Source organism: Columba livia, unplaced genomic scaffold (assembly GCF_036013475.1).
Source record: "Columba livia isolate bColLiv1 breed racing homer unplaced genomic scaffold, bColLiv1.pat.W.v2 Scaffold_153, whole genome shotgun sequence".
Taxonomy (NCBI): domain Eukaryota; kingdom Metazoa; phylum Chordata; class Aves; order Columbiformes; family Columbidae; genus Columba; species Columba livia.
The window spans coordinates 424357-451651 of NW_027043049.1; the positions used below are offsets into that span (position 1 = coordinate 424357).

Consider the following 27295-nt stretch of genomic DNA (forward strand, 5'->3'; position numbering starts at 1 on the left):
GTGCATTGCATAAAAACCATGATGTCTGTGATTTATTAGAAACCATAGCATTCTCAATTCAGCCATCAAAAGAGGATTATCCTCTTCCTTAAGAAAAGAAGCTTCCAGGCGGTTAAGGATGCCAGCTGCACAATATGAGCCAGTTCCAACATTCCAAGGTTTGTTACAGAACACCTCACAGCGATCCCAACAGCTGTCAGCTCAAGAACTTGTTTGACCCTTGGGCTCTTTTTCTACCTTGTGTTTGCAGCACTGGGTATCTGAGTTCAGCCACGTCATTACAACTTTACGTGAGCGACCAGAGGCAGCAGTAAATACAGTCTTGTCACTTACTGGTCGTTGCTGACAGCAGCGTTTATTGCGAATTCTCCTTCATTGCAGGAAGAAATATACCTTCAGGTCTATCGCACACATAGCATATAAACATTCTCTGCCTTTCATTATTGGTTTTGCATACATTTCTTTTATTATCCAAACTGTTTTCATTGGTGTGTGAGCTAGAAAAACCCATACGGCCACAATCACCTTTCTCCTGACCTGAGCTCTCCTGACCTGTGGTTCCACCACCGGTGTCTTCTCTCTTGATCCCTCTTGACTGGCAGGTGCGCTCCAACCCTCTTTATCCATCACTCTTCCTCACAGGTTCACCTCCTTCCTTGCTTTTCCTTTGCACGCTGCTCCACCTGGAGAGAAACACACGGAGGACTGAGCTACAGCAGCCCAAGGGCACTACAGTCAGACAGGGGCTGAGTCCGGGGCTGACACCTCCCCACACCCCACAGCGCGCCCACCTTGCCTTGGCACCAGCCCCTCGCACAGCCCTTCCCCTCAGCTCTGCCCTCCTGCAGCACAGCTTCCGCACGTGCCCTGCTCAGGATGGACCCCAATGTCACGGGTCAGAGATGTCACAGCTCAGTACAAATGCCCACGGCCCTCACCTGCTCTTTGGTACTTGCTGGACCCCAATGTCACGGGTTAGAGATGTCACAGCTCAGTACAAATGCCCACGGTCCTCACCTGCTCTTTGGTACTTGCTGGACCCCAGCGTCACGGGTTAGAGATGTCACAGCTCAGTACAAATGCTCACGGTCCTCACCTGCTCTTTGGTACTTGCTGGACCCCAATGTCACGGGTTAGAGATGTCACAGCTCAGTACAAATGCTCACGGTCCTCACCTGCTCTTTGGTACTTGCTGGACCCCAGTTCCACGGGTTAGAGATGTCACAGCTCAGTACAAATCTCCTCAAGATTCCACCTACACCATCTGCTGACAAACACACGCTGTCCTCACCAAAGCCAAACGCTGCAACAACCAGCGACAACTCAAATCCGCGTGTGCGGCGCAAAATCGCAGGTGTGAGCTGACGCAGAGCTGGGCTTGACAGCTGCAGAGTGTGCACCCTGTGGCTCAACGTGGCCAGTCACTGCCATTCCGCCTTCTCCCTGGGAGAAGCGCATGAGCACGGGCTGCTTCAAGGCACCATGCGAACGGTTTGGATCTCCGGGTCTCTGAGGGCGAGAGTAACAAATGTGATCTGTGTGTGGCGCAGGAGCTTCCCGTCCACTTGCTCCTCCATTCAGTCAGGTGCTGCAAGAGAGGGACAGAGAAAGAAACAGTTAGGACCGGATTAACAACCTCGTCATCCCTGTCCCCAAACCTGCAGGCGGCCTAGGAGGCCTGATCTAAGTTTGGCTCTTCTCCCTCTCTTTGCTGGAATCCTTCACTGCACAAATTTCTGTCATGAACACTCTCTGAACCAACCTGATGTGTTCATAGTTCCCAGCCCAGCGTCCATTCCTCAAGGTACCTCAGCATTTCCCTTTGAAACCACACGTGAGTGCCATCCCGTCCTGAGCTACCTCAGCATTGCCCACTGCAGCCTCTCCGACGCCATCTCCTCCCTGAGCTCCCTCAGCCTTTCCCGCCAAAGCCTCCCCGATGTCACCCCTCCCTGAGCTCCCTCAGCCTTTCCCGCCAAAGCCTCCCCGATGTCACCCCTTCCTGAGGTCCCTCAGCCTTTCCCGCCAAAGCCTCCCCGATGTCACCCCTTCCTGAGGTCCCTCAGCCTTTCCCGCCAAAGCCTCCCCGATGTCACCCCTTCCTGAGGTCCCTCAGCCTTTCCCGCCAAAGCCTCCCCGATGTCACGCCTCCCTGAGGTCCCTCAGCCTTTCCCGCCAAAGCCTCCCCGATGTCACCCCTCCCTGAGCTCCCTCAGCCTTTCCCGCCAAAGCCTCCCCGATGTCACCCCTCCCTGAGCTCCCTCAGCCTTTCCCGCCCAAGCTCCTTCCGCGCCGTCCCGCCCTCAGGCTCCTCCGCCGCTCCCGCCGCTCCCCCCGTTCCCGGCCCCCCCCCGCGGCAGCGCCGCCCCCGCCCCTCGCGCCCCCTCGCGCCCCCTGGCGCCCCCGGCCCCGCCTGCGCCGCTCCCGACCCGGCGCTGCCCCCTCCCGCTCGCTTTCCTCCCTCTGCCCTGCGGCACCGCGGGCTCCCCCCTCCGCCCCACGGCCCCGCCCGAGCCCCGCGCAGCGCTCAGCCCGGGGCTCCCTTCCCTCACAGCCGCCCGCGTGTTTCCCCCTCGCCCCTTGCCCGGCCCGGCCCGGGGCCGCGTTCTTGCGGCTGGCTGCCCCTCGCCTTCCTCCTGCCCAACCCAGCCCGTCCCTCCCCCTCCAGCCTCCCCCCTCAGCCGGGACCGGGGCGGCCCCGTCCAGTCTCCCCGCTGTCCGCCCGCCCCTCGCTCACCGCCGGCCCCGCCGCTCCTCGCGCGCTGCTCCCGCCGCCGCACCGCCGGCACGCGCTCCTCGGCCCGCGCGCTTCTGCAGCGTGGCCCCGCCCATCCCGCGCAGGAGCCAATCCCGTCCGCGTCCGCCACCGGGCCCCGCCCCCCCTCCCGGCCCGGAGCCGCCGGCGGCCGCAGAGCGGCGCTGTCCGCCCGCAGCGCGGCCCCGGCCCCGGCGGGTCAGCGGCAGCGGGGCCGGGAGCGCTCGGGCTGCGCCCGCCCGGGACGGCCCGGGACCGAGGGCTCCGCCGCTGCAGCCCGTTTCGTGCCGTTTGCACCCCGGCTTACACGGCTGCAGCCTTCCTGCTGCTGCAGCTCACACATCTTTCTTCCTTCTAACCGCACAGCAGGTCACACTCACAAACGTTCCGTGCTCGCTGGCATAAGAACATCTGCAGAAGGATCTACAAACATTACACAGATATACCACCGACCACAGCTTTCTGAGCTTTCAGGTTAAAGTTCCTGCAGATACCCATGTTTCAATCAAACAGACACCACCAGCAGAGCTGCTGCCTCTGCCGTCTTTGCTCAGAAAGCAGTGACAACACCAGAAAACACATTGGCAGCCGGTGCTTTGAACAGTGAAGGTGGGATCTACAAAATTCTGATTAAACCAAGCAGCCTGAGGTCTTTATCAAGCTGCAGATCTGCCAGGAATGCTGAAATGCAAGAGTTTACTCCTGCAATATTCCACAATGGAACAGCCGCTTCATATCAAAAATCATCTCAAAGTTCCAAACCGGTACATTAAAAAGCTGTCACTAGGTATTAGAAGACCACTGCAAGATCTTATTGCTTTTTGAGTTCAATAAGAATTTTTCAATAAACCAAAAGCCAAACAGTTTCTGCAGTGTGTTGCTCATCCTCCTGTTCATTCATTAGCACTGCAGCAATCAGTTGTTTTACGACGTGTCAACAGAGGCGATTGAAAAACCCCAAACAAAACTTACTGTATCTAGTGGTGTATCTAGGATGCTGTATCTGGGATGCTGTATCTGGGATGCTGTATCTAGGATGCTGTATCTAGGATGCTGTATCTGGGATGCTGTATCTAGGATGCTGTATCTGGGATGCTGTATCTATGATGCTGTATCTGGGATGCTGTAACTGGGATGCTGTATCCTGTTCATTCATTAGCACTGCAGCAATCAGTTGATACACGACGTGTCAACAGAGGCGATTGAAAAACCCCAAACAAAACTTATTGAAGCCCACGGACCCCCCGCCCTCCCTGCCCCCCCCACCCTGAGCCCACGATCAGCACCTGGTGCGGGAGAGGAGCACAACTGGACAGACAGAACCAGAAATGCGACTGCGGGGAGAAGGAAACACCAAGGGAGCTACAGCTTCCTTAACATTCCAAATCTGATGTCTTCCAAACCAAAGCACATCGTCCTCGTCATTTAAGAAGCAAAGTTGCTTTGTGCGCGTCTGATCGCGTCTGATCCTCACCCAGCTGCGTGGTTCCCAAGTCCGCTGAGTTCCGCTGTGCAGCCGCCCCCACGGCTGTGCCCCCTTGTCTGGAGTCCCCAGTCGCGGGACAGTGAGTGGGGTTGGGCTCCAGTGACAACGGAAAACACAGAGAGTCAAAAGGGAAAAGTAATTAGAACAGAAAACCTCAAACCAGCTTCATTTTAGCAATTTATTTTTACTCTGTTATAAGCACATGAAGTACAGGGGCCACGGGCTCTGTTACTACCACGTATGTGCCTTATTACATAAGCACAGGAAACAAGGAAGTAGCATTCCTTCTATTTTTGGTGCAATGACGAGCTAATCCATCTCCTGAGATGGCTTCCAGACCTGATTTAGTATCTACACCGTGTTGTGCTGCAGATAAATCCCTCAGGTCAGCATTAATCGAGGACAACGTGCAGAAGGAGCAACATGCAGGTCAGCACAAGATCCTGGATTTCTGATGAGAGTCGACTTCGAAAATTGTCTAAAAATGCTACAGAAATTGTAAACAACAGCAGCCACAATTTGTTCTACGGCATTTCCATAGAACGTAACATCGAAACACTGTTGGAACGGCAGCCCTGCCGGGGTCACGGCATCCTCGTGCTTTCTGTACAAGTCACACGTGCGCAAGGTTCACATCTCGAGCCTGTGGCTGGAAACAAGACACAAGCACAAGAGCTGAGGTGATTCCCTTTTCTTGCAGCACTCTGGCTGGCAACTACTTCCCCACAGCACCCCCGAGTCTGTAAAACAGAGGTGGAAAAGGAAGGCACATTGAAACTCCTCCCAGCTTCCCCAGCCCTCTGCACATTCCTGCTCCAGGCAGGAAAAAACCCACTTTCTTACCGGCCCGGTTTAAAGCAACAGGACAGCACAGTGCTTGCAGGGCTGGGATTGCGGCTTCAGGCGACACACAAACTCAGAGCAGCCCTGAGCAACCCTGCAGACTCCAAGGAACTTGCTCTCCTCCAGCAGTCACGACCTTGTCACCAGAACACGCAAGAACAGCCTGGCCAAGAGAGCGTGAACCGCCCAGCAACAGCCCCAGTGACCAGGGCCTGCGCCAACATCCTCGCTGGAGTCGATGGGCGGTTCTGGCTTGAAGGGCAGAAGATGAAGCGATGGCAGCCAGTGCCCATGGCGGGGAAGGGGGGCAGGTGGCGGCAGATCTCCTTACCCCACTGCATGTCGTTGCCTGGGATGTTCGTCCTGAACACACACAAGTTTACTGCACTATATATCCGTTCATTTCCCTCCCCCAGGGCCAGCAGATTCCCCCAGGATCACACATCACTCTGGGCTCCGTTGGGACGTAACCTACGCCCTGTTTGACAAGCAAACAGACAGCAGAGGCTGCTTTCACTGGGAAAAAACCTCACACTCAGCGTTTTGAAAGCCAAACAGCAGCAACACCTGATCTCCTGCGTCTTTAGCAGGACCCAGAACATGGGCGTGAAGCAGCACTGGCAGGAGCACCAGAGAACCACAGAAAATCTCAGCAAATCCGTATTCCCGAGCGCTGTTGAAGGAGTTTCTGCCCGCTCCGCCGGGGCTTTCCCCGAGCCCAGCAGCGCGGCTCTGCCGTGCGGTACTCACTCCAGCCAGCGCGGGTGCTCCGAGCGCGCGTCCCTTCAACGTCCTTCTGCAACAGAGAAAGGCGACTTCTGACAGGATCACAGAGTCGTTTGGGTTGGAAGAGACCCTCAAGATCATCGAGCCCAACCATAACCCAGCTCTGGCACTACCCCTGTCCACAAGAACCTCATCTACACGTCTGTTAAACTCCTCCCGGGATGGTGACTCCACCACTGCCCTGGCAGCCTGTTCCAGTACTCTACAGCCCTTTCCAGGAAGAAATGTTTCCTGCTATCCAATCTGAACCTCCCCTGGCACAACTGAGGCCGGTGTTTGCACCAACCCCAAAGTGAGAACCCCCAGACCCGCTTTGAACCAACGGGGCAGCCCAAGACAACCCAGCAATCCTTTCCTAGCAGAAGAGTAACTCGTTCTTATAGGACTGAGCTTCAAATGAGAGCTCGACAGAGGTCATTCCAAGATTAAAGGGACTTCTCGGTCAGCTGCTTCACTGTGCCTCAGTTTCCCAGAGCGAGCAGTGGCAGCTAACGCACCTGCCAGGCAGACTGCTGAGGGAGAGGAGTCTGGGGGGAAACAGAAGACGGGAGCCAGGGAATTGCTTCCACTACACTGCGACACCGGTCCTGTCTCATCTCTCAACTGCTAGAGCTTTGGGGAGGCTACAATCTTTCCTGCGTATGTAACACATCCCTACTCAGATGATACGGCATCGTCTCTGCACGTGCAGCCAACAGAAACAGCAGCAAACAAGAGCAGAGGGAAACCATCCTGTTGAAACATGTTCTTTGTAAAGAACCCGCTACTCACCTGGGTTTGTGAGCAGCACAGTCCGCAGGGAGCCTTTATCTGCCTGGGATGACACTGCGGGAGGACTGGAAGCCTAAATGAGCCACAAAACAGAATGTCTGTCACTGCAACAACACGTTCCATTAAGATCAGGTCATGATTTCCAAGGCAAAGAACACAAACCGGGCACGGGCACGGCCAGGACGCAGCACAGACCAGGCATGGCCGCGACACCAAGTCATCCAGCTCCACCGGAGAGCCCCCAGAGCCTTCAGAAGCATCAGCCTGCTGACAGACAGCCATCCTGCTGCAACGCTCTGTCTTTATCACGTCCAAGAAACAAGTTTGGATCATCACACAGCAAATACCCTTCTAAACAAAACCCCCCGGGGCAGACAATGCCCATCGGGAGCGTCTGAGGAAACCACCGAGGCTTCCCGTGGGGCCAAGGCTGTGCCCCGCACCCCCCACTCCTCTGACGGAGTCACCATGTTCCCATAGCAGACCGGCACGGCGTGCTCGTCTGCCTGGCTGTACGCCACCCTCAAGGTGACCCGGGGGGAACGTGGCCCCTCGGAACAAGTCACCAAACACCGCGCAGTGCTCGGCCACGCGCTGCTTGTGGAACGGGCCGCTGCTCTGCTCCCGCTCAGCTCTGACCTCGTCGAGGGGGATCAGCGCTGCGAGGAGAGGGAAACGCTGGAGGTGACACCGGGGGACCCAGCGCGGGGCAGGGAGGGGGTGGCGGGGCACACACCTGTCCGGAGCCACGCTGCTCTTTCCAGCTCGGCATTACAGAATCACAGAATGGACTGGGTTGGACAAGCCCTCAGAGATCATCCAGTCCAGCCCTTGGTCCAACTCCAGTCCGTTCACTAGATCATGGCACTAAGTGCCATGTCCAATCTCAGCTTAAAACCCTCCATGGCCGGTGAGTCCAGCACCTCCCTGGGCAGCCATTCCAATCCTGACCACTCTCTCTGCAAAGAATTGCTTTCTAATCTCCAGCCTCAATTTCCCCTGGCAGAGTTGAAGCCCATGGCCCCTTGTCCTATTGCTGATGCCTGGGAGAAGAGCCCAATCCCCCCCTGGCTAGAACTGCCCTTCAGGTAGTTCTAGAGAGTGCTGAGCTCAGCTCTAAGCCTCCTCTTCTCCAGACTAAACAAGCCCAGCTCCCTCAGCCTCTCCCCATGGGTCTTGTGTTCCAGTCCCTTCCCCAGTCTTGTTGCTCTTCTCTGGACCCGCTCCAGCACTTCAATCTCTTTCCTGAGCTGAGGGGCCCAGAACTGAACACAACACTCCAGGTGTGGCCTCCCCAATGCAGAGCACAGGGGAAGGGTCACTGCCCTTGTCCTGCCGACCACGCTCGTTTGGATACAGGAGGTTCTGGCGGTTCTCCCTCGGGGTCTTCTTTCTTGCCTTGATTTCCTTTGCCCGCAGCAGCTTCTCACGCAGCAGGCTGATGTTGTTCTTTGGCTCTTCAGACAGGGGAGAAAAAACCACATACCTGATAAATTCCAATACCCAAAATACCCAAACACAAAACGCCTGCAGAGCGTTAGAGTGGCTGTGAAAGAGACGCAAACTCCAAGCCAGCAGAGACTCGAATCTACCACCTCTGCCTTCCTCGGCACCTGCGCGCGTCTGCCGCCTCCTCCCCCAGCTCATCGCACCCCAGGCCCAGCGGTTTCCCAGCCCAGGAGCAGCTCTGCTCTCTGCAGCCAAACTGGGTTATTTGCTGCAGGTGCTCTACAGCTCTGGTTCCTGCTCTGGTTCCTCTGACACTACTGGGTTTAGGACAAGATGAAACGGCCTCAAGTTGCGCCAGGGGAGGTTGAGCTTGGATCTGGGAACAATTTCTTCCCCAAAGGGCTGTGGGGCATTGAACAGGCTGCCCAGGGCAGTGCTGGTGTCACCATCCCTGGAGGGCTGGACAGACGGACATGAGGTTCTCAGGACACGGGGCAGTGCTGGGGGTGGGTTATGGTTGGACTCAATGGTCTTGAGGGTCTTTTCCAATCAAATGATCCTGTGATTCCACGGAATCACTCCTCTACTCTGCTCCAGGTCTCTTGGCAGGTCCTGGCCAGCCTCCCTCCTCCCAGAACTGCCATCCGGTTCCCTGAAACATTTGCACTCTGCAAACTTCTCCATCAGAAAAGGGCCAACCTTGTGCCAAAGCCCCTCATCAGCTCTCTCCAGAGCACAGTTTGGGGCAAAACGCAGCCCCAGCAACAGCTGTCTTGACCTCCAAACCCCGCACGGCGCAGCCCCTTGGGCGAGGACCCGGCTGGGGCTGCTGTGCTGCCGGGCCGTCTGCCCCCAGCGCGGCTCCCTGCTCCTTCTCCGCCAGCCTCAGGGACCCACTGACACTGCGGGATTTTTCCAGCGCTTCTAAGTTGCCGACATCAGGATCCTCACTGGGCATCGGCCCCAGCGGGGCTGCCCGCCTGAGAGCACAGCTGGGGATGGAGAGTGGAGAGAAGCGGCTCAGTTCATGTACACTGTGATTCACTTACAACAGACGCACCCATCGTTAACCAAGGACACGGTAAATGCTTTCTGAGCACCTGCAAAACGAGGGGAGGATGATTCACAGAATCACAGAATGCCAGCGATCCTGAGGGCCCTGGAAAGCTCATGCAGTACAATCCCCCATGGAGCAGGAACACCCAGATGAGGTTACACAGGAAGGTGTCCAGGGGGTTGGAATGTCTGCACAGAAGGAGACTCCACAACCCCCTGGGCAGCCTGGGCCAGGCTCTGCCACCCTCACCAGGAACAAGTTGCTTCTCATCTTTCAGTGGAACCTCCTGTGTTCCAGTTTGCACCCATTGCCCCTTGTCCTGTCCCTGGTTGTCACCAGAAGAGCCTGGCTCCATCCTCCTGACACTGCCCCTTTCCATATTGATCCCCAGGAATGAGTCCCCCCTCAGTCTCCTCTTGTCCAGCTCCAGAGCCCCAGCTCCCTCAGCCTTTCCTCACACGGGAGATGCTCCACTCCCTTCAGCATCTTGGTGGCTGCGCTGGACTCTCTGCAGCAGTTCCCTGTCCTGCTGGAACTGAGGGGCCACAGCTGGACACAATATTCCAGGTGTGGTCTCCCCAGGGCAGAGCAGAGGGGCAGGAGAACCTCTCTGACCTACTGACCACCCCCTTCTAACCCCCCCAGGTCCCATTGGCCTCCTGGCCACAAGGGCCAGTGCTGGCTCATGGTCACCCTGCTGTCCCCAGCACCCCCAGGTCCCTTTCCCTACACTGCTCTCCAACAGGTCCTTCCCCAGCTCAGACTGGAACCTGGGCTTGTTCCTGCCCAGATGTAAGTCTCTACCAGTGCTGCCCAGCGCTGATGAAATAAAGAATGCCGCCCAACAGCAGCACTGCCTCTGCTGCTCAGTCGGTCTCCTCGTTTCCAGAGAGTTCCCGCTTTCTCCAGAGCGCAAGAGACGGGGCCGAGAGAGCCCGCGAAGAGCCGGAGCCGCCCCCGCCCCCCCGAGCCGGCCACGCCAGCAATTCCGCCGCCCGAGCGCTCTCCCCGCACGCCCCAAGCGGCTCCCGCTGCCCGCCCGGGGGAACCGGGGCTCCCGGCCCGGGACTCACCGGCCGTGCCGATCGCCGCCCGCTCCGGAAGGGCCCGTTCCCATGGCGACAGGGGCCGCGCCGCGCGGGGTCCGGCCTGGAAGGCCCCGCAGCCGTAGCAACGGGGCTGTTGAGCGCGGAGCCTGCCTAGAAACGTCCCCGCAGCCCCGCGGGACGGGCTCTGCCCTCCGGGAACCCCTCCCCACCGCCGGCCTTGCTGCTCCGAGCGGGCAGAGCCCGCGGGAGGGACCGGAGCGGCCCCGCTGTCAGCCCGGGGTACCCGGACGGGAGGTGCAGCCCAGCACAAGAGCCAGGGGTTTTCAGAAACCGGCCCGAAAAGGACAAGCTGCAGTTCCTGTGGGCTGTGGAACATCCTGGGGGTGCTGGGACCCGCAGTGCAGGGTCACAGAGTCACCCAATCCCAGCCTGGTGGGGCTGAAGGGACCTCTGCAGAGCCCCAGTGCAACCCCTGCTCCCGCAGGGTCACAGGGCAGATCACCCAGGGCACGCACGGGGAGGAACCAGCCTGGACACCGCCCTGGGGACCGTTGTGTGCTGGACATGGCCTTTGAAAACCAGAAGAACATCCCGGAACAGCCTCCAGACCCAAGGACCTGGGGCAACTCATTTCTGCCCTCAGTTCTGGCTTCGTCCTTCCAGGTCAAACTGGCCGTTTCTCCGGCCGCCGCCTGTGGCTTTTCGGCTCCAGAGGACGAGTATTTCCCTCCCAGCTCCATCAGCAAAGTAGCGCCACACGCGGATTCATGGGCACAACTGTCACAGAAATGTTCTTGACCCCAGGTTCCCTGTATCGGAGACTCAGGCATTTGCGCTTTAAAAACAGACTTTAATTATAGGATGAAATACAGCTTAAAAGGTACAGCAAAGAAACAGCCCAGGCTGGGGGCCTCTCAGGGGAGGGAACACAAGGCGAAAGAGACTTGGGCTTTTAAACCCATTTCTCTAAGAAAGCCTCTAAGAAATGCTGGTCGGGGTAGGGAGGACGGCCGGGACGCTGGGACAGGTGAAGTGCAGTAGGGCCCTTTCCTCGGCATCTCCAGAAATAACTGCGTAACCTCAAAGGAATCGTGGTCCAGAGAAGGGCAGAAGGACGGACGGGATGCTGACAGACGTGAAGTGTTGTATGGCGCTTTCTTCAGGGACTCCAAGAAGATCTTCTCCTTTTCTAAGTAATCATCCCCCTGAGAAGAGGGGAAGGATGCGTGGGAATGATCCCAGAAAGTGCCGCAGAAACAGGGCCACAGTCCAGGGTGTTGCTCACCAGCGAGAGAAGCATCCCAAAGCCTCCCCCGTGCCCTGTCCCCATGAAGGGGACCCCTCCCCGTGCTCCTGCAGAGCCCAGAGCCTCGCAGTCTGAGCAAGACCCGCAGGGGAAGCCTCCAAGGGCGTCCCTGCCTGGGGAAAGACCCAGCGGGGACCTGGCGGCACAGGACGGGGACACCGCAAAGCCAGGGCAAACGGGCGTTAACCCACCGGCCTCTCCCCTCCTGCCCCCTGCGGGCACTGCCCTGGCTCAGAGAGCTCCGCTGAGCCCCTGCGCAGGACGCGGAGGCCAATTCACACCTGAGGTTTACACACAGGGGCACTAAACCAGCCCCAGGAGCATCCCGAGTCTCCGGAGACACTGGTACAAGCGCAGCTTCCCCCGGCAAGTCCCTTCCCACCCGCAGCGCGTGGAAGCCTCACCCGGGGTGCTGGAGAGACCCTCGGTCGGGGCGCCGAGGTCCTGGGCTGCGGTCAGCGGTGTCACGGGGGGGTTGTGCGCAGAGAGCCGAAAGCAAAACGACCATTGATGGTTCCAACCGTCTGCCCTGCTAGGACATCAATACCCAGGATGTATTCTTGAACTGGGGCAACCAACACTGTTCCAGTAAATGGCTTGGGATTTGCGATTGTGAGGGGAACAGCAGCTTGGAGAGCAGGGCTCAGATGTCCCCCCAACCACAAATCTGTGATGTAGCATCTTTGTTCTTAATGTCACCATGTAAAACTGTGACCTCAGCCCCCGTACCCACCAGAGCTAATGCATTCAAAGTCCCCCCAGACTGCCACTCTAGAGTTAAAGGAACGTAGGGCGTCGGTTCTTCCGCAGTTCCCATACAGCGGGGGGGGCACTGGATGAGCTTTGACGGTCCCTTCCAACCCAAACCGTCCTGTGACTCTGTGAACCCGCACTGCCCCGGCTCAGCCCGGCAGTGCTGCTGGGAAAGCGGCTCCAGGACAGGGTGAAAGCGCCGGGCGGCAGCTGCTGGCGAGGAGGGGAGGGCAGCGTGAGAGACGAGGCTGGGCAGCCCGGAGCAGAGGGTCTCGCTCGCTGAGACGGCGCTGTGGAAACCCCCGGGGGATGGCGGGAGCTGAGGGCAAACCAGTGGGAAACAGCTCCTGGGGCGCTGGGACCAGCCCTGCTGTAAAACTGCGTGTCTTTGCTGCCCCGTGCCTGCCGTGCCGCACGGCCATCTGCCTCCCCTGCGTACCCCTGCAGGGCAGGGCCTGTGGCCCGCGAGCGCCCGCCCGCCGGCACCGTAACTGCGCCTGGAACCGGGCTGTGCTGAGGGACAGACGTCCTGCGGCAGCGGGAGAGCCCAGGAACGACACCGTCTGCTCAGCACGCTCAGGGCGCTGCACAGCTGAAGGACACCAGGGCTTTGGCATTCTCCTCCAGCTTTATTAAATCCAGCCCTCCTCCCGAGAAGAGCTGCACCTCCGCCGGGCTTAGCGGGGCCAGCAGCACAGGGCTCGCAGGGTCCATCGCGATCGTGGCTGCTCCCTTGGGTTGCCCAGGATGCGGATGGTCTGGGCTGCCAGGGAGCAGATGGAGGGTTCGCTGTCCAGCTCCAAGGGCTGAAGGGCTGCAAGGGAAAGAAGCAGAACCCAGATGAGCTCCCACGTCTGCAGAGACCCCCGGGCATCCCCTCCCGACCACGCTCCCTACTCACCGCTGCAGATCTCAGCCAGCTCCTCCTCCTCCCTTCGGTCCCTCAGGGGCCGCGCAGCCAGCCCTGGGCACAGAGTTCCGTCAGCCCCTGCTCCCTCCCCTCACCAGGGCTGAGCCCAGGGGAGAGCAGGAGCCGAGATGGTGGCACCGGGCAAGGCGGCCACCAAGGCCACCTGCGTGGGCAGGGCTGGGAGGGGAGGCCAAGGCCCTGCCCGGGGCAGCCGGGGCTCTGGCAGCCACAGGGCTGCTCCTTGTGCCAGGGCAGCGGCGGGGACTGGGGCCAGGCTGCCGAAAGAGGGACCCGGGGGCTGTGACTCACCGATGAACCTCACGGCCGCCTCTCGCAACCTGGCCTGAGCGTCCCTCAGGTACGGCAGGCTCTGACTCAAGAGCTCTTGAGCTCTGCTCCTGTCCCGCTCCAGCTGGAGAGAGCACAAGGGTGTGAGCACGTCACTGTCCCTCCCCATTTGGCTGGATCAGTCTCTCCTCCCATGAACCCACGCTCCCCTTCCCCTCCGGCCATTCCCGTGTTCCAGCCAGGAGCCCCGTGGGGCTGAGAGAGAGACACAGGCCGAGGGGTCCCAGGGGTGCTGAGAGCCCTCCCTCCCGCTGGCTGCGGGGCAGAGGGAAGAGCCCTGGGGGCTCTGTTCTTGAGCACAGGGAACAAGGATGCAGCTCGGGGCTGCAGCAGGACAGGGGAGGCACATCTGCAGAGCCCACAGCACAGACATGTGGGGCAGCCCCGTCCAGCCTGGGCCCTGGGCCTTGGGGGTTGTCCTCACCAAGCACTCTCCAATCCTCCATGTCTGCTGTGTCTGCACCAGGTGTTGGAGCTGTTTCCACTTGAGGAGCTCTGCTGCACCGAGGAGGGCTTCCCTGGCGACCTACGGAACAGCAGAAGCGGGGAGATGGCACCACGGTTGGGACAGGAGACCTGGTGTCCCCCTGTTCTGGGCTTTGTTCCTGGGGCGATTCTGCCCTCAGGGAGCAGGGACATGCCCTGGCCCAAAAGCCCAGGGGTCTCTTCCCTGCATCGCTGCTCGGCTTTGAAATCTGTACCTTGGCCACGCTCTGCACTTGGTCACTCATTCGGAAGAAGAGAGGGAGCAGGCCACGTCGCACCGTGTTCTTCATCTCCCTCTTGTCGCTCCGCACCACCATCTTCATCAGGTCTCTGAAGAGGCTGATGGAGCTCTCTCTCAGCTGGCTCAGCTCCTGGGAGGGAGCAGCACAGTAGGACCTGAGCACCAGCAGCTCTCTGCCCACGGGGAGCAGAAGCTCCTGCATGGCTGATGGGAGGGGAGATGCTCCAGGGCGGCATTGTGCACACTGCAGTTGTGGCCAGATCTGCGGCCCTGGGTCCATGAAAGGCCACTCGTGAGACTTGCTCAGGCAGTGCCTGTGCCTCAAAGTGCTCTCCCAGCCAGCCAGCACCCCCAGCAGCCTCAGCAGCCATGGTGGGGAGGAGCTGTGGGAGCAGCGGGCAGGGAGAAGCTGGGCTGGGCTGCAGAACACAGAAACCATCCCACAAGAGCCCCGGGAGAAAGCAGAGGAGAAGCCCCTGCTTTGAGTGGCTGGGCTGAAGGGCAGCTGTCATTGTCCAGTGCCCACCCGCGGGGCTCAGGCTTATACATCAGCCTTACACATCAGCCTTATGCATCAGCCTTACACATCAGCCTTACGTCATCAAAGAAGGGCAGGAGAAATTCTGCCAGCTGCACAGCGGTGGGACTGGCCTTCTCCCTCTCCAGCTGAGCCATCACGTTTCTGAAGACCACCAGAGCCTTGATCTTGATGGCCTTATTGCCGTACTGCAGGACCCACATCAGGTCTGGCAGCATGACCGTCATTTTTCTGGCCTATATGAAGAAGAGAGTTTCTGTCTTGGGACCAGGTCGATGCCTGGAGAGCTCTCCAGGCAGCCCCCAGGCTTTGTTGCCTCAGAAACCTCATGACTAGGTACATTGGAGCAAACTCCTCATCTTGCAGGTCACTGCTGGCCAGTATCTGAAAGCAAGCCAGCAGTGAGCAGAGCTGCTCAGAGTGGCAGAGCTGCTGGGGCCCCTGGAACCGTGCAGCTCCTGGGGCACCAGGAGCTTCTTCCAGTAACTCACAGCCAAGCGAAGGATGGCGGTGTCCACCCAGTGTGTATATAAGACCCTATAGTGCCGGTCCTGGAGTTGGATGAGCAGCTCCTTCAGCACGTTCTGCAGGGTGTGGGGCACGGAGAACATCACCTCCCACAGTGCCAGGGCAGTGCTGCAAGAGAGCGCTCTGTCAGCAGGGCAGCCTGGGCCACAGCAGCGTGTCCGGCTCCGCGCTGCAGGACGCTTGGGATGCCCTGGGCAGCAGCAGAGGCTGAGCTGGTGCTCCCGTGGGGCTGGCAGGAGCGCAGTGGGGGGCTCTGGGCTGGCTTGCTCAGCTGTGGCTGCTGCGGGCCTGGCTGACCCCCAGCGCTGGAAAGCGTGGTGGGATGGAGGGTCCTGCTCCTCGGGGGTGTCCTGCAGGATCCCTTGGCGCTGGCAGCCAGAGCATCTCTGGGCCCCTCTCCCCACAGGGAACAAGCCCTCATGGCTTTTGGGGCCTGTACCTGTCTCCTGGTGGTGCGATTGTCAGCAGCGTCGACACCACCTCCCCAGGGCACTTGTCAGCCAAGGGGACAATTAGGGACTCCACACTCTGCCGGGCTGGTGCCGTGTTGATGCGCTCCAGGGTTTTATAGATGCTGCTCGTGATCTTTGGCACCTGGATGGGACACAGGTGACGAAGGTGCTGCCACTGGAGTGCAGCCATTTCCTCAGCTGTCCTTCCCATCCCTCTCTGCCGCCTTCAGGTGGCTTCACTTTACTGGGATTTGAGAGGAAGAGATGGATGGAGGGAGGAACAAGGCCTGACAGGGCCGAAGGGCAGGACAATCCAGCCAAAGGCCACTTACATCCACCAGCCAGAAATCACAGTTTCTCTTGACCATGCCCAGCATGTTTCTGGCCACCTCCTTGTCAAAGGTGCTGGAGTCGCTCATCGCCTCGATGAACACCAGGACCATGTCTGTCCTCTCGGAAGGCTGGAGGTATTCTTCAAAGAGCTAAGGGAGGAAGGGAGGCAGCGAAGACAAGTCACACTGAGTGCCCCGGTGCTGCTGCGTAGGCGGGCAGTGCCAGCAGCCCTGCAGAGACGCCCGGCGGTGCTGCGGCAGTGCCCGCAGCAAAGCTGGCAGCAGGGGCGGCAGTGACTGCATGGGAAGATGAGAAGAGAGGCCCGGGGAGAGGGGGGAGGGTTGGGGTCCTGGGCACAGGGTGCTGGCCCTGCCGTGAACCAGGGCTTGCTGGTGGCCAGCAGGACTGGGGCTGCTGCTGGGACACTGGAGAGCAGCCCTCGCATCGTCCCTGCTCGGGGACAGCAGGAACCCTCTCAGCAGGGACATGCCAGCCCCCTGGTTGTGGAGGCCTTTGCTCACACGAGTCCCCTGCTGGTGCCACCAACAAGAGTGCCAGCAGGAGCTCTTTACCATGATGTCGGGTTTTAGCCAGTCCTCAGAGGAGCTGTCGGGATCTTCCAAGTGGGGCTGTCGTGCTTCATTCCTCCTGTCTAAACAGCGGGGAAACAGAGAGAACTCAGCAAAGCACAGCAGCTTTGTCAGCAAGCTTCCCAAAGCACCCCGAGATCTGCCCTCACAATGGCAGGGCATAAGTGGTCAAGGAGAATTCTGGAGGGCATCAGGAACAGCTTCTTGCTCCAAGCACTGGAAGCTCTAGCCAGGAGGACTCAGAGGTAGACATGCTCTTCACTGGCAGGCAAACCATGGCTTTGGGTCATGGCAATCAGCCGTATGTTTGGGTCTGGGAACCACAGAACAGCGGGCTTCAGGATCCCGAAAGGAGGGAGGAAGGAGAGCAGCAGAGAACAGATCCCAGACTTTGGGAGAGCGCTCAGCTGCTGCAGCAAAATGGCAGCTGGGATGCTACGGGAAGCAGCTGGAAAGGACAAAGGAGGTGAGGAACAGGAGCAGACCCATCGGGAGATGTCTGTGTGTAGAGGGATCGAGCCCAGCACAACTTCTCTTACTGTTTTGTCCAGCCAAGAAGACAGCGAGGTGCTGCACTGCATCTCGAGCCAGAGTTCTTTCCTCTCCCCAGGAATGTTGGAAAAGGAGGAGATGCCCCAGCAGCTGTCCCAGCTCTGGGATCTGGATGTCTCTATAGCTGACAGGGCCGTGTATGTCTGTCCTAGAGCAGCACCAGGCCTGGGCGAGGGAGACAGAACAGCAGGAGGGTTGAGGACAGGCGGCTGTGCCAGAGCCCTGAAGCCAAGTGCGTGTCCAGGGCTCCATGGGCAGGCAGGACTGTCCAGGGCCGTGCCGGTCACAGCTCCCAAAGCAGCTGGGTGGGCAACAGCCCCGCGTGGGGAGAGCTGCAGGCTGCTCTGGGGTGCAGGGATGGGCAGACGCTCTGGCCGGAGGGTGCCTGGCTCCTTACCCCCAGTGTGGGATTCTCAGCCAACACGAAGCTCAGCCCCTCAATCCTCCCCATGGCCCTCTGCCGCACATGTTCTCTCTCGGAGCTGCTCAGAGTCAGGAGCATCTGGGGAGAGAGAAGCTGCTGGTGAGCCCTGGGAGCAGCCACCGCTCCAGCAGAAGCAGCACCGCTCAACTCCTGGGCTGGACTGGCCCGCTCCATTAAGGGTTCCCCAGGACTCGACCAAAGCCTGTAGCGAGGCTCTTGCCCTGGGGTCCCTGGCAGGCTTGGGGCACATGCCCCAGGCCAGCCCTGTGGCCATGCAGGAAGGCAGATGCCACCCTCTGCGGCCACTGTGCTGCGGAAGAGCCTGGCGGGCAGCCCCTGGCTCCCCGGGGAGGTGGGCACCCTCCCGGCAGCGCTCTCTGCACGGCACGGGGTGGGACTGTCACCTCCAGAGTGGACACCCCATCCCCAGGGTGAGGAACAGCCCTTGCGAAGCCCAAACTTCGCACACCCAGACCTGGAAGATATTCTGCAGCAGCTCGCTGACTCTGGAGGCACGAGAGTTGAGGAGCAACGCCTGCAGCATGTTGTCCATGGACCGCATGGTCTGCAAGAACACAACGGGTTGTGGTCGTGTTTTCTGCCACCCCTCTCACTCCCAGGGGACTGATGTGAACTCCCAGCACCGAGGGACGACTCCCGCGCTGCTGCACTGTGCCTGGGAGAGACCCAGGGGCAAATAACCTGCTATGGGCAGAGCAGCCTGCGAAACTGGACGTGGCCGAGCCCACAGGCAGGGGACGAAGGGATGAGGGTGGGACAGCAGAGCTGAGACCCTGCCCTGCCTTGGGTCTCTGGTTATATCACGGTACGGGGTGGTTGGGGAGCAGACAGAGGGACCGGGGGCTCCTGTAGCTCACGCAGCACTTACTTCTAAGTAGAGGTAACGGTCCATGTCCTCCACTTCTGGTGGAAGCGAGAAGACACTGGAGAAGCAGGCTTGGAGCAGCCTTGTCTCCTTGCCCTCCAGCACCCTCTCCACTGCGCTGCAAAGAGAGAGAGCAGCCAGCCGCACGCTGGTACCTGGAGCAGCGCCTCGAGGCCGCGTGCAGGCGTCCCTGGGAGGAATGGGCAGGTACCTCAGTTCGGCAATGGCACGCATGGCGATCTGCCGCAGCGCCGTGCGCAGTTGGTCCCTGGGCTCCTCTTCCAGCAGCACCTGCACAGCACAGCCGGGATGGGACCTGCAGCTGCCGGCACCCAGTGCCACCAGCCCCCGGCCCTGCCCAGCGCTGTCCTCACAGGGTGCCGGTGCCGGAGTCCTCGACCCCTTCCCCAGAGCCGCCGGGTATCCCCTCACCTCGATATTCTCTGCCAGCTCGTATCTCTGGCAGAAGACATCTAGGCCCCTTGGGGAGCGCTGGCGCCTGCTGGTGTCGCACAGGTCACGGATGTCCATGAGAAACCCGATCTTGTGGCTCTCCTCCTGGCAGCCAGGGAGCAGAGAGGCCAACAGGGAGCGTGAGATGGGGACACGCGGCCAGCGGCACCGCAGCATGGGGGTGCAGTGCCCATTAGGGACTGGGAGCAGCAGCTCTGCCCAGCCAGCACCCTCCAGCACCCGCAGCAGAGCCCCTGTCAGCAGACGCCGGCACAGCCGCCTCTAAAGCGGCTGCGGTTACCTTTTCTGGGCTGCCGAGAAAGGACACGATGGAGTCCATGTATCCGCTTAGAAATGCGTTCACAGGTAACGCATCGGCATCTAATAAAGGAGGAGAGCAGGGAGGGCTGCAGAGAGGGTTTGCAGGCAGGACAGAGCAGAAGGAGCTCTGCCCCATGTCCATCCCAGTGCCCGCTGCCCCGGCACAGTCTCCCCGTGCGTGTCAGGGCTGCAGGGTGCCCGGCAGACGGGCTGCGATGCTGGAGCCAGGCAGGACGGGGAAAGCGCCCAGTGCAGCGGGTGAGGAACTCGCTTCAGACGGGCAGGAAAGGTCCCCGTCCCGCAGCACGGCTGCCTCCTGCCCGCCCAGCTGCCTCTCGCTGCCCGTGCCCTGCAGCAGGAGCTGGGTCCCCTCTGCCCGCAGAGGCTGTGCTGGGGCCGGCTCCCAGCTCCGAGCAGCCCTGGGCTTCAGGCAGCATAATCACCACCCATGGAACCCCCTGCCAGCGCGTGGGGAACCGTGACCCTGGTGTCGAGCGGGGAGCGATCGCTGGGCCCCACCCTGCCCAACAACCAGGGCCCCTCACTCACCGATCTGTGGTGGCTGCGCCACATCCAGCTGGTTGGGCTGCGGTGGAGATGTGACCTCCTGGGGAGCCCCAACCTCCTCCTGCCAGGCCACCCTGGGGCGGCTGGGGGGTCTCTCCTGCCAGGCCAGCCCAGGGCGGATGGGGGGTCTTCCTGCCATTTTTCAGTCAAAGGGAAGGACGAAAAATGGGGAAGGCAGACGCTTTGTCAAAATGCCTCGGTATTGCAGCTCTGCCAGAGGCAGCGGTGAAGGGTGTGTGATGCGCCCGTGTGCTCCTCGTCGGGGAAAGACGTGAGCTCAGGAGCTCCTTGCTCCAAGTCTGCCGGGGGCAGCTAGAGCTGTGCTGTGGATGGACTCGATGATCGTAAGGGTCACTTCCAACCAAGAAGATTCTCTGTTTCTCTGACAGACGTGGGCTACGCTCGGGGCTCTCGCCAGCTCCGTGCTCGCACCCTGTCCTGTCACCGTCCTGTCGGACAGTGTGGGCTGGGGCTGCAGCTGCACCAATCACATGCGGGGCAGTGGGTGTCACCAAGTGAGGTCACAAAGGGCCCCACTGTGACCCTGTGCCTGGGTGGGGAGGGTCAGGAGGTCCCCTTGGGAGGCTCAGGCCAGCTCAGCCCTGGGCACATGGCTGCTAAATTTCCATCCCAGTTTCTAGAAGTTCACCACCCATTGCTCTGAGCACAGTCTTGAACAGTCTGCTGCACCGCTCCATTTCCCCAGCGGCTGGTGCATGGTGGGGATGTCACAGACACACTCAGTGCCATCTCCTTGCTCCAGGCGTCTCTGAGGATGTTGCGGAAAGGAGTCCCGTTGTCTGGCTCAGTTCTCTCTGGGCTGCCAGGGGTGGCAGATGCACTCGATCCCCCAATCACCCCCGGCCAAACCCGCAGCACTTGGGTCCAGGCTCCGGAGGAGGGAAGGGCCTGAGCCGTACCCAGGCCAAGAACTCCTGCCAGGAGACCCGCAGGGAAGCAGAAGAGCAGATGAACACCGGGAATTTGTGGGCGTACAAGTCTCAGACACTTTTCATACTGTGTGCAATGTGACTACGAGTCTATCACTTCATTCCATAAATACGACAGCCTGGATGAGCCACTGTGAGCTCTCCCTGCTAAATAAGTGAGCTGTGTGGCAATGGTTTTACTACTCACAGGTCAGTGGATGAGACCAATTTAAGTTTCATATTAATCATTTACCTTAAGGAGATGCACACTAAATATAATCAATTCTTCAGGGACTTAAGGTGGTATGATTTTTAATATACTCTTTGCTTCATGTTACTCGTAAGCTGGATTTGCTGAAATTTTAAGCTGTGAAGTTCTGCTCATATCTACCAAAAGCAACTACAAACTACACTGATCACTTACAAGATAAGGCCGATATTGCACTTCGCTGAGAAGAAAGAAATTTGCATTCAGGCAAAACAGTAACTGCAATGTTATGGACAATAACCAATGTCTACAGCTGAACACAACAAAGCCCACCTGGAATCAGAGAAGTTTGCCACTGGAGCTTTAAACAAGGACTCCAGAGCCAACGGTTATCAGGGAGAGAAGAATCCTGACCGTGTGCACCGTGACGGGTACGGCCTCACCTGAGAGTTTGTCCTCGGAGCTCCAGGACACAGAGTCCAGCGTGAACGGTTATCAGGGAGGCAAGAATCCCGACAGTTTGCTTCCTGTTCCTGCAAGACAAGTGACAACCAGTCAGTGTCCCCTCTGTGGCACCTGGACCTTCCAGAGCGGGACAGCTGGTGGGAACTGTCACCATCAGCCAAGGCTCTGTGGGAAGTCTTCTCCTGGCACAGGAACAGCTCTGGCTGTGCCTGCTGAGCACCACGCTGTCCCATGGAGAACAGCAGCACTGGCAGTGACTCCTGGGCCATGTCCGGCTGGGCAGAGATGATCTGAGGGCAGGTTGGCAGCAGACCCTGAGGCTGTGCCGGGGGTGGCCACATCTGGCTCCTCCCAGCAGGAGTTTGGACAGTCCCTTCCCAGCTGTGAGCGCCAGGCCAAGGGCACGGGGCAGAAAGAGCCCTCACCCCCAAGGGTCCCAGCCCCACATTGGCCTCTGTCCCCAAACTACCAAATCTTCTAAATAGGCTCTGCCTCTACCTGAATTATCTTCAGTTTTAACAAAAAAAACCCCAAACTAAAGTGTACTTCTCGGTGAGGATGGACCAGGTTCGGGATCAGGACCAGGGGTGCTGCAGGAGCAGGTGTCTCCCAGCACAGACAGGCCATGGGGACCTGTCGACCCCAGCACCCCTGGGCCCCAGCATGGCCCAGTTCAGCAGCCCTGGGCCCGAGGCTCAGCCCAGGGACAGCCCCACAACCAGGGTCAGAGCGGTTCCTGCTGCTGCCCCGAGGGTCACCAGCCCCAGGCAGCCCTGAGCCAGAGTGCAGGTGTCTGAGCTGGGCTGAGCTGGAAGGGGCTGCAAAACAGCTCATCGGAGGAGGCAATGGAAGAAGGTGCCGTGTGTGTGGCACCGGGGGTGAACCGACACCCTCAGTTTGGTATCTGGACCCGTGCTGGGCTCGCACATGGACTAAGCCCCAGCTCAGAGCACAAATTGCTGTTCCCAGCCCCGGCTGCCAAGCGCTGGTCCTGCTCTCTCCTCTCTGGTGCGGCCCGAGCGCACGACTGCCCTGCCTGCTCCTGCCTTGGGGCTTGGGGAGCTCGGGTCAAAAGGAAGGACAGACTGGTGTGGTTATGGGATCTCTTAAGTGTCCTGGGACTGCTTTGCTCATCACTCTGTAACAGTTCCTGGGCTATTCAGTCCATAGGTGCCCAGAGAGGCAAAAAAGTTCATGAACTAACTTTCCAATTAAGGTTCCCTTCTTACAAAAACACACACTTCCATTTTCTCATCGGCAACAGACTGAAAGATGGAAGCTGAAGCAGCATGTGCCTCTTGTGAAAACAGGTAACAACAGATGGTTCCATTCAGTGGATCCTTAGTTGCTTCCTGCACAGGAAACCTGTCCATTAATTTAATCTCTGGTGTCCAGGCAGGGCCTTGCTGATGTTCCTGTGTCGCAGCAAGTGTGTGCATGTCAGGCTTTCTGCAGGTTTGTGGCTGAGTTTTCCATTTTCCCTAACAAGGACAATCTTGCTGTGTGCTCCTGAAGTCTCCCATAAGCTGGTGGTTGAGAGAAGGACGGGGAGCTCCAGTGAGCTCAGGGAGGACCAGGCAGCATCACAGGCAAAGCAGATGGGAACTCGACTGGGTGAATATTAATGGAATTTATTGACAGAAGAAACAGGAACGTCTCCCCCATCTCTGGGCGGATCACCGTGCACCCTGAAGCGATACAGGCAGGTGTAGTCCGGGTGGCCCCAGTTGCTCAGCACTTGCAGCCTGATGTAATTCACAACCCCAGGGAGCTCGTTCTGCAAGGACAAGAAGAAATGAGTCGCCTTTTCCTCTCTGGCCCATGAGCACTGACAGAAGTGCCGCAGCGACGGCCTCGATCAGCAGCTTCCTTCCTGCTGCCCCGCGGGGGCTTTGACCTGTCGTGGTGCAGACGTTCTTATCCTGCTCTACCCCATTGGGCCACGAGAACAGCAAAGGAAGAAGCAGCGACCAGGTGCCCCAGCAAATACACTGGAAAGTTCTCGCCTGCTTTGGGGCACAGGCTTCCACAGTCAGAAGACCCAGTGCTGCTGTACAATTTCACCTCAAAACTGACAGATTTTGCTCTGGAGAGACTCAAAACTGACAAATTTCACCTTAAATTTGACAATTTTTGCTCTGGGGAGACTCAAAACCAACAAATTTCACCTCAAAACTGACAGATTTTGCTCTGGGAAGACTCAAAACCAACAAATTTCTCAATGGGGGTCAATGGGGTTCCCTGGTAGTGAATGGGGGTCAATGGGAGTCAATGAGGATCAATGGGGGTCAATGCGATTCAATGGGGATCAGTGGGAGTCAGTGGGGGTCAATGGGGGTCAATGGCAGTCAATGGCAGCCAATGGGGACAAACAGGAGTCAATGGGAGTCAATGGGGCTCAATGGGGATCAATGAGGAACCTTAAAACTGCCTTTAATCCCAATGGGGAGCCCCAAAATGCCTTTTATCCCAATGGGGAGCTCCAAAAAATGGCTTTTATCCCAATGGGCAGCCCCAACATGTCTCGTTGCCTTCTCTAGAAAGAAGAGCAGCAGTCCATCCATCCACCACCAGGAAGTTAAAGCAGAAGAAAGGCAGCGTGGCACAGGCTCAAGGACAGGGCTGCCTGTACCCTTTGGCAGGGAAGCCTCTCCCCATCCAGCCGCATTTCTCCTCCTCTCCTGCAGTTCTCCTCCCTCTCTGTCCCCATACCTTCAGCTGGAAGGTCTGACTGGGATTCAGCGCCGCCAGGAAAGTGAACTGTCCCAGGAATGTTCCCTGCTCCTCGTGTTCTTCCTTGAAGCCCTACAGAAAGATGGGTGGAGAAAACAAGAGCGTCTGGTGCACCATGGGAGACTGAAGTTCAGCCGGTGAAGTACGGGGTTATTTCAGCTACGGAGTCCAAGGACCATGAGCACAAGGACAAGATGAGAAGCTGCAGGTGGGCAGCACGTCACACTTGCCCACTCAGCGAGTCCAGGCTGCCTGTCAGAAAAGGAGCAGATGCTCCCAGTGAGAGGGAGGTGACCTGAGGATCACAAATGCCACTGGGACTGGAAGACAAGAAGGTTTAGGACCACGTACTGTCCAGCTCCTTTTCCCTGTGGCTCCTGGAGTAGCATCTTGCCCCAAGAGATTTTTTTTTTTGAGTGGTACATTGAATAAAAGAGGAATACAATGGGAAGGAAGCAACTCCAAGGAGCCTGTTTGTTCTGAGAGACAGGAGGAAGCTTCAGGCCACCAGAATCTTTGACCCATCTTCACCCCCTGCTCAGAAATGCTCCAGAACCCTGAGCCCCCAACTCTAGAGAAATCACTTACATAGACAGCAAAGTCCTTGGGAGCTCCGGAGATGCTTTCTCCGTGGAACGCTGTCCCTGAGACATGGGCCATGGTGACGGCTCTGGGAACGACTGGCATGGACAGCTTGATGAAGACGTGTCCCTGACTCCCTGGGAAGGGCCAGCAGTTGCCAGGATGATTGTCCGGCTGAAAGGACAAGAAACACTCAGCAGGGAGACACAGGAGGAGAGCAGGTCCATGCGGGACAGGGGCAGGAGAAGAAGCTTCAAGGAGCGAAGACAGGTGAGAAGGACACTCAGAGCAGCGTGTGTGGTTCATTCTCCCAGCCTTTGTGTTACTGCTTCTTGGTGCTCCTACCTCCAGAATCAGCTCAGGAGACCTCATGTAATCCATCACCGGCAGGGAGTACAAGAACACCTTGGCTTTGGCAGTCCGGAGGGATGGAGAAGTCTTGGAAAGAATGATGGCTGCCCCTGGAAATTCAAACACGAGCATGATCATTAGGCAGTGTCAGGAGGAATATTGCACTGTTGACTTGAAAAAGGCTTCTCAGTTGTCATCCATGTCCTACAGTGGGTTCCCCTCTGTCTTGCTGGCACGACCCCTCTAGAACACACAGCAGGGAGTCATCGAACTGTCACATTTGGCCGTGGAAATAGGCAAGAATGTGAACCAGCCTTTCTGTGCTTCCCATGGGGTCTGTCCCGTTACAGGCTCTGTCACTGGGGGCACTTTTAGGGCACGAGGTGACCCGTGACTTCTCGCCCCTTCTCTCCTACCCCTGGGCATATTCCAATACCCATCTTGTCAATCTGGACAGGAGGTGCTTTGAAACTCGTTTGCTTGTACAATGTCACGGCACCTGCTGATTTCAGGGCGTAATCCGGCATCGGGACCTGCATTTCTTCCAGCTTCTCCAAAGCTTGATTGATGATCTCGTGAACAGCCTGGGAACACAAAGGAGAGCGCCTGTTGGAAGGAGAAGGACCGGGGCAAGCAGCTCCCCTGCAAGGACAGCCAAGGTGAGCGGGTACAAGGCCCGTTTCAGATGGAGGGAACGCCCACATTGCCTGGAAGCCTCCCAGGTTTGCTCTGCTCTGATTGTCGGGATCAGAAAGGGGGAGCTGCTCACTCCAGTGCTCTGAATGCTGGAGCTGTGGGACGGGGCTGTTCCTGTGCAGAGGCCCCAGGCCAGGCAGCACAGACAGACAAGCCTTCTGGGCATGAGATAGGCCTGGCTTAACTCTGGACCTCCGAGACCATTCTTTCTTTCCAGCCCTCCCTTGAGGAGGACCCGAGATCTGGGCGCAGAGGAAGGTCCGACTCAGACAGCTGGCATTCCCGTCACGCTCTCTGTTCCCCATAAGCAAGCGTGGAGCAACAGGAAAAGGAAGCGTGGCCATGGCAGCACTTGTTCCAGCAGCACCAGCCTGTTGGCTGTGACAGGGAATGGAGTAGGATACGTGCCGGAGGGAGGATAAAACCCCCGAGCAGATCCTTCTGCCTTGTGCCCTTACCCGTCCGGTAACGCCTGGGAGCTTTGCCTGCTTCAGCCCTTCCTGCAGAGCCCGCTCAGTGACATCCTTTGCGCTCCAGCGCAGATTATAAAGCTGTTCCTGGAGGTTTCGGAGCTGGACGGGCAGGGACAGGGTTTTGCTCAGCTCTCCTAACTCTTTTGCAGTGCTCCAGGTTAAAGTGCCGAGTTGTCCCACACGGTAAGCACCTGTCAGACACAAACCAGAGCTTAGAACTTGGTCTAAGGCTGGGCTATGCCTCAGGCTGCCCGCTCCCCTTTCTGTGTCTCTCCCAAGTGCCATAGTTGTCTCTCCTCTTGTTGCCTTTGACAGTGGCCATCATGGCGTACGGGCTCCGCAATAGATGGACGTTCCCTGCCCTGGACTGTGCTCCTTGTCCTGCAGAAGATTCTCAGCCCCTGGGGCAGGAGAGCTCAGCCACGGCCTCTCCCTGGCTGAAGAGAACTGGCTCAGCCATCCTGGGGAAGGCAACTCAGCCCTTCCTCACCCACACCCGTCCCGCTGGAGCAGGGACTGGCACAGCTCTGTGGGGACTTTCTGCTCTTGGCTGAGCTCCTCTGCTCACAGCGGGGGAAGCGGAACAGGGCAGGATGGAGCCCCGAGTACCTCCTAAAGCACCGTCCTCAGGTCGGAGCTCTGCAGAGACTCACCGAAAGAGAAGAGACCAAGTAGCAGCACAAGGGTTGTTGCCTTGAGAGTCCTCATCTTCCTGCAGAGCAGATAAAGAAAAGGCTGGTGAAGCTGGCGGTTCCCGTGCAGATCAGCAGCAGACTGGAGAGCAGCAGCAGGGACTGCAGCCCTTGAGCCTGGCGTTCCTGCCGTGTGCATTGGCTTGGTCCTGCACCAGCTCCAGTCACTGCTGGAGGTGTCACCAGCTGCACCAGTGGGGGATTTGTCACGGCAAAGATTGTTTCCTTAGGGACAAAGGGCTCAAGGTTGACTCTGGACTAAGAGCAGGAGTTGCAACAGGA

The 27295-nt window shown here is 58.6% G+C and overlaps 1 protein-coding gene and 1 long non-coding RNA gene across 12 annotated transcripts; both read right to left on the minus strand.

The window, feature by feature from the left end:
• Nucleotides 1–4413: 4413 nt before the first annotated feature.
• Nucleotides 4414–10396, minus strand: LOC135577833 (uncharacterized). 11 transcript variants are annotated; one of them, XR_010469369.1, is made up of 4 exons: nucleotides 10221–10396; nucleotides 7378–8098; nucleotides 6642–6714; nucleotides 4414–5880 (listed from the first exon to the last, which is right to left on the minus strand). It is a non-coding gene; the product is annotated as an uncharacterized LOC135577833 (long non-coding RNA). The 11 variants fall into 11 exon arrangements; XR_010469361.1 differs by having other exon boundaries at nucleotides 7378–9190; XR_010469368.1 differs by lacking the exon at nucleotides 7378–8098 and having other exon boundaries at nucleotides 4414–4981; nucleotides 5085–5880; nucleotides 10221–10372.
• A 14078-nt stretch (nucleotides 10397–24474) lies between these two features.
• Nucleotides 24475–27028, minus strand: LOC135577847 (uncharacterized). Its single transcript, XM_065047964.1, has 3 exons — nucleotides 26975–27028; nucleotides 25652–26512; nucleotides 24475–25262 (listed from the first exon to the last, which is right to left on the minus strand). The coding sequence occupies exons 2-3, from the start codon at nucleotides 26190–26192 to the stop codon at nucleotides 24475–24477; spliced, it is 1329 nt and encodes a 442-aa protein (XP_064904036.1). The 5' UTR covers nucleotides 26193–26512; nucleotides 26975–27028.
• Nucleotides 27029–27295: the final 267 nt, after the last annotated feature.

Bases quoted from the DNA above. Each gene is read 5' to 3' on its own strand.
- LOC135577847 (XM_065047964.1), bottom strand. From the start codon at position 26,192: ATGGCCACGCTTCCTTTTCCTGTTGCTCCACGCTTGCTTATGGGGAAC. The intron at 25,263-25,651 runs GTGCCGTGACAT...TTGAATTTCCAG, and splicing joins TTACGCCCTGAAATCAGCAG to GGGCAGCCATCATTCTTTCC.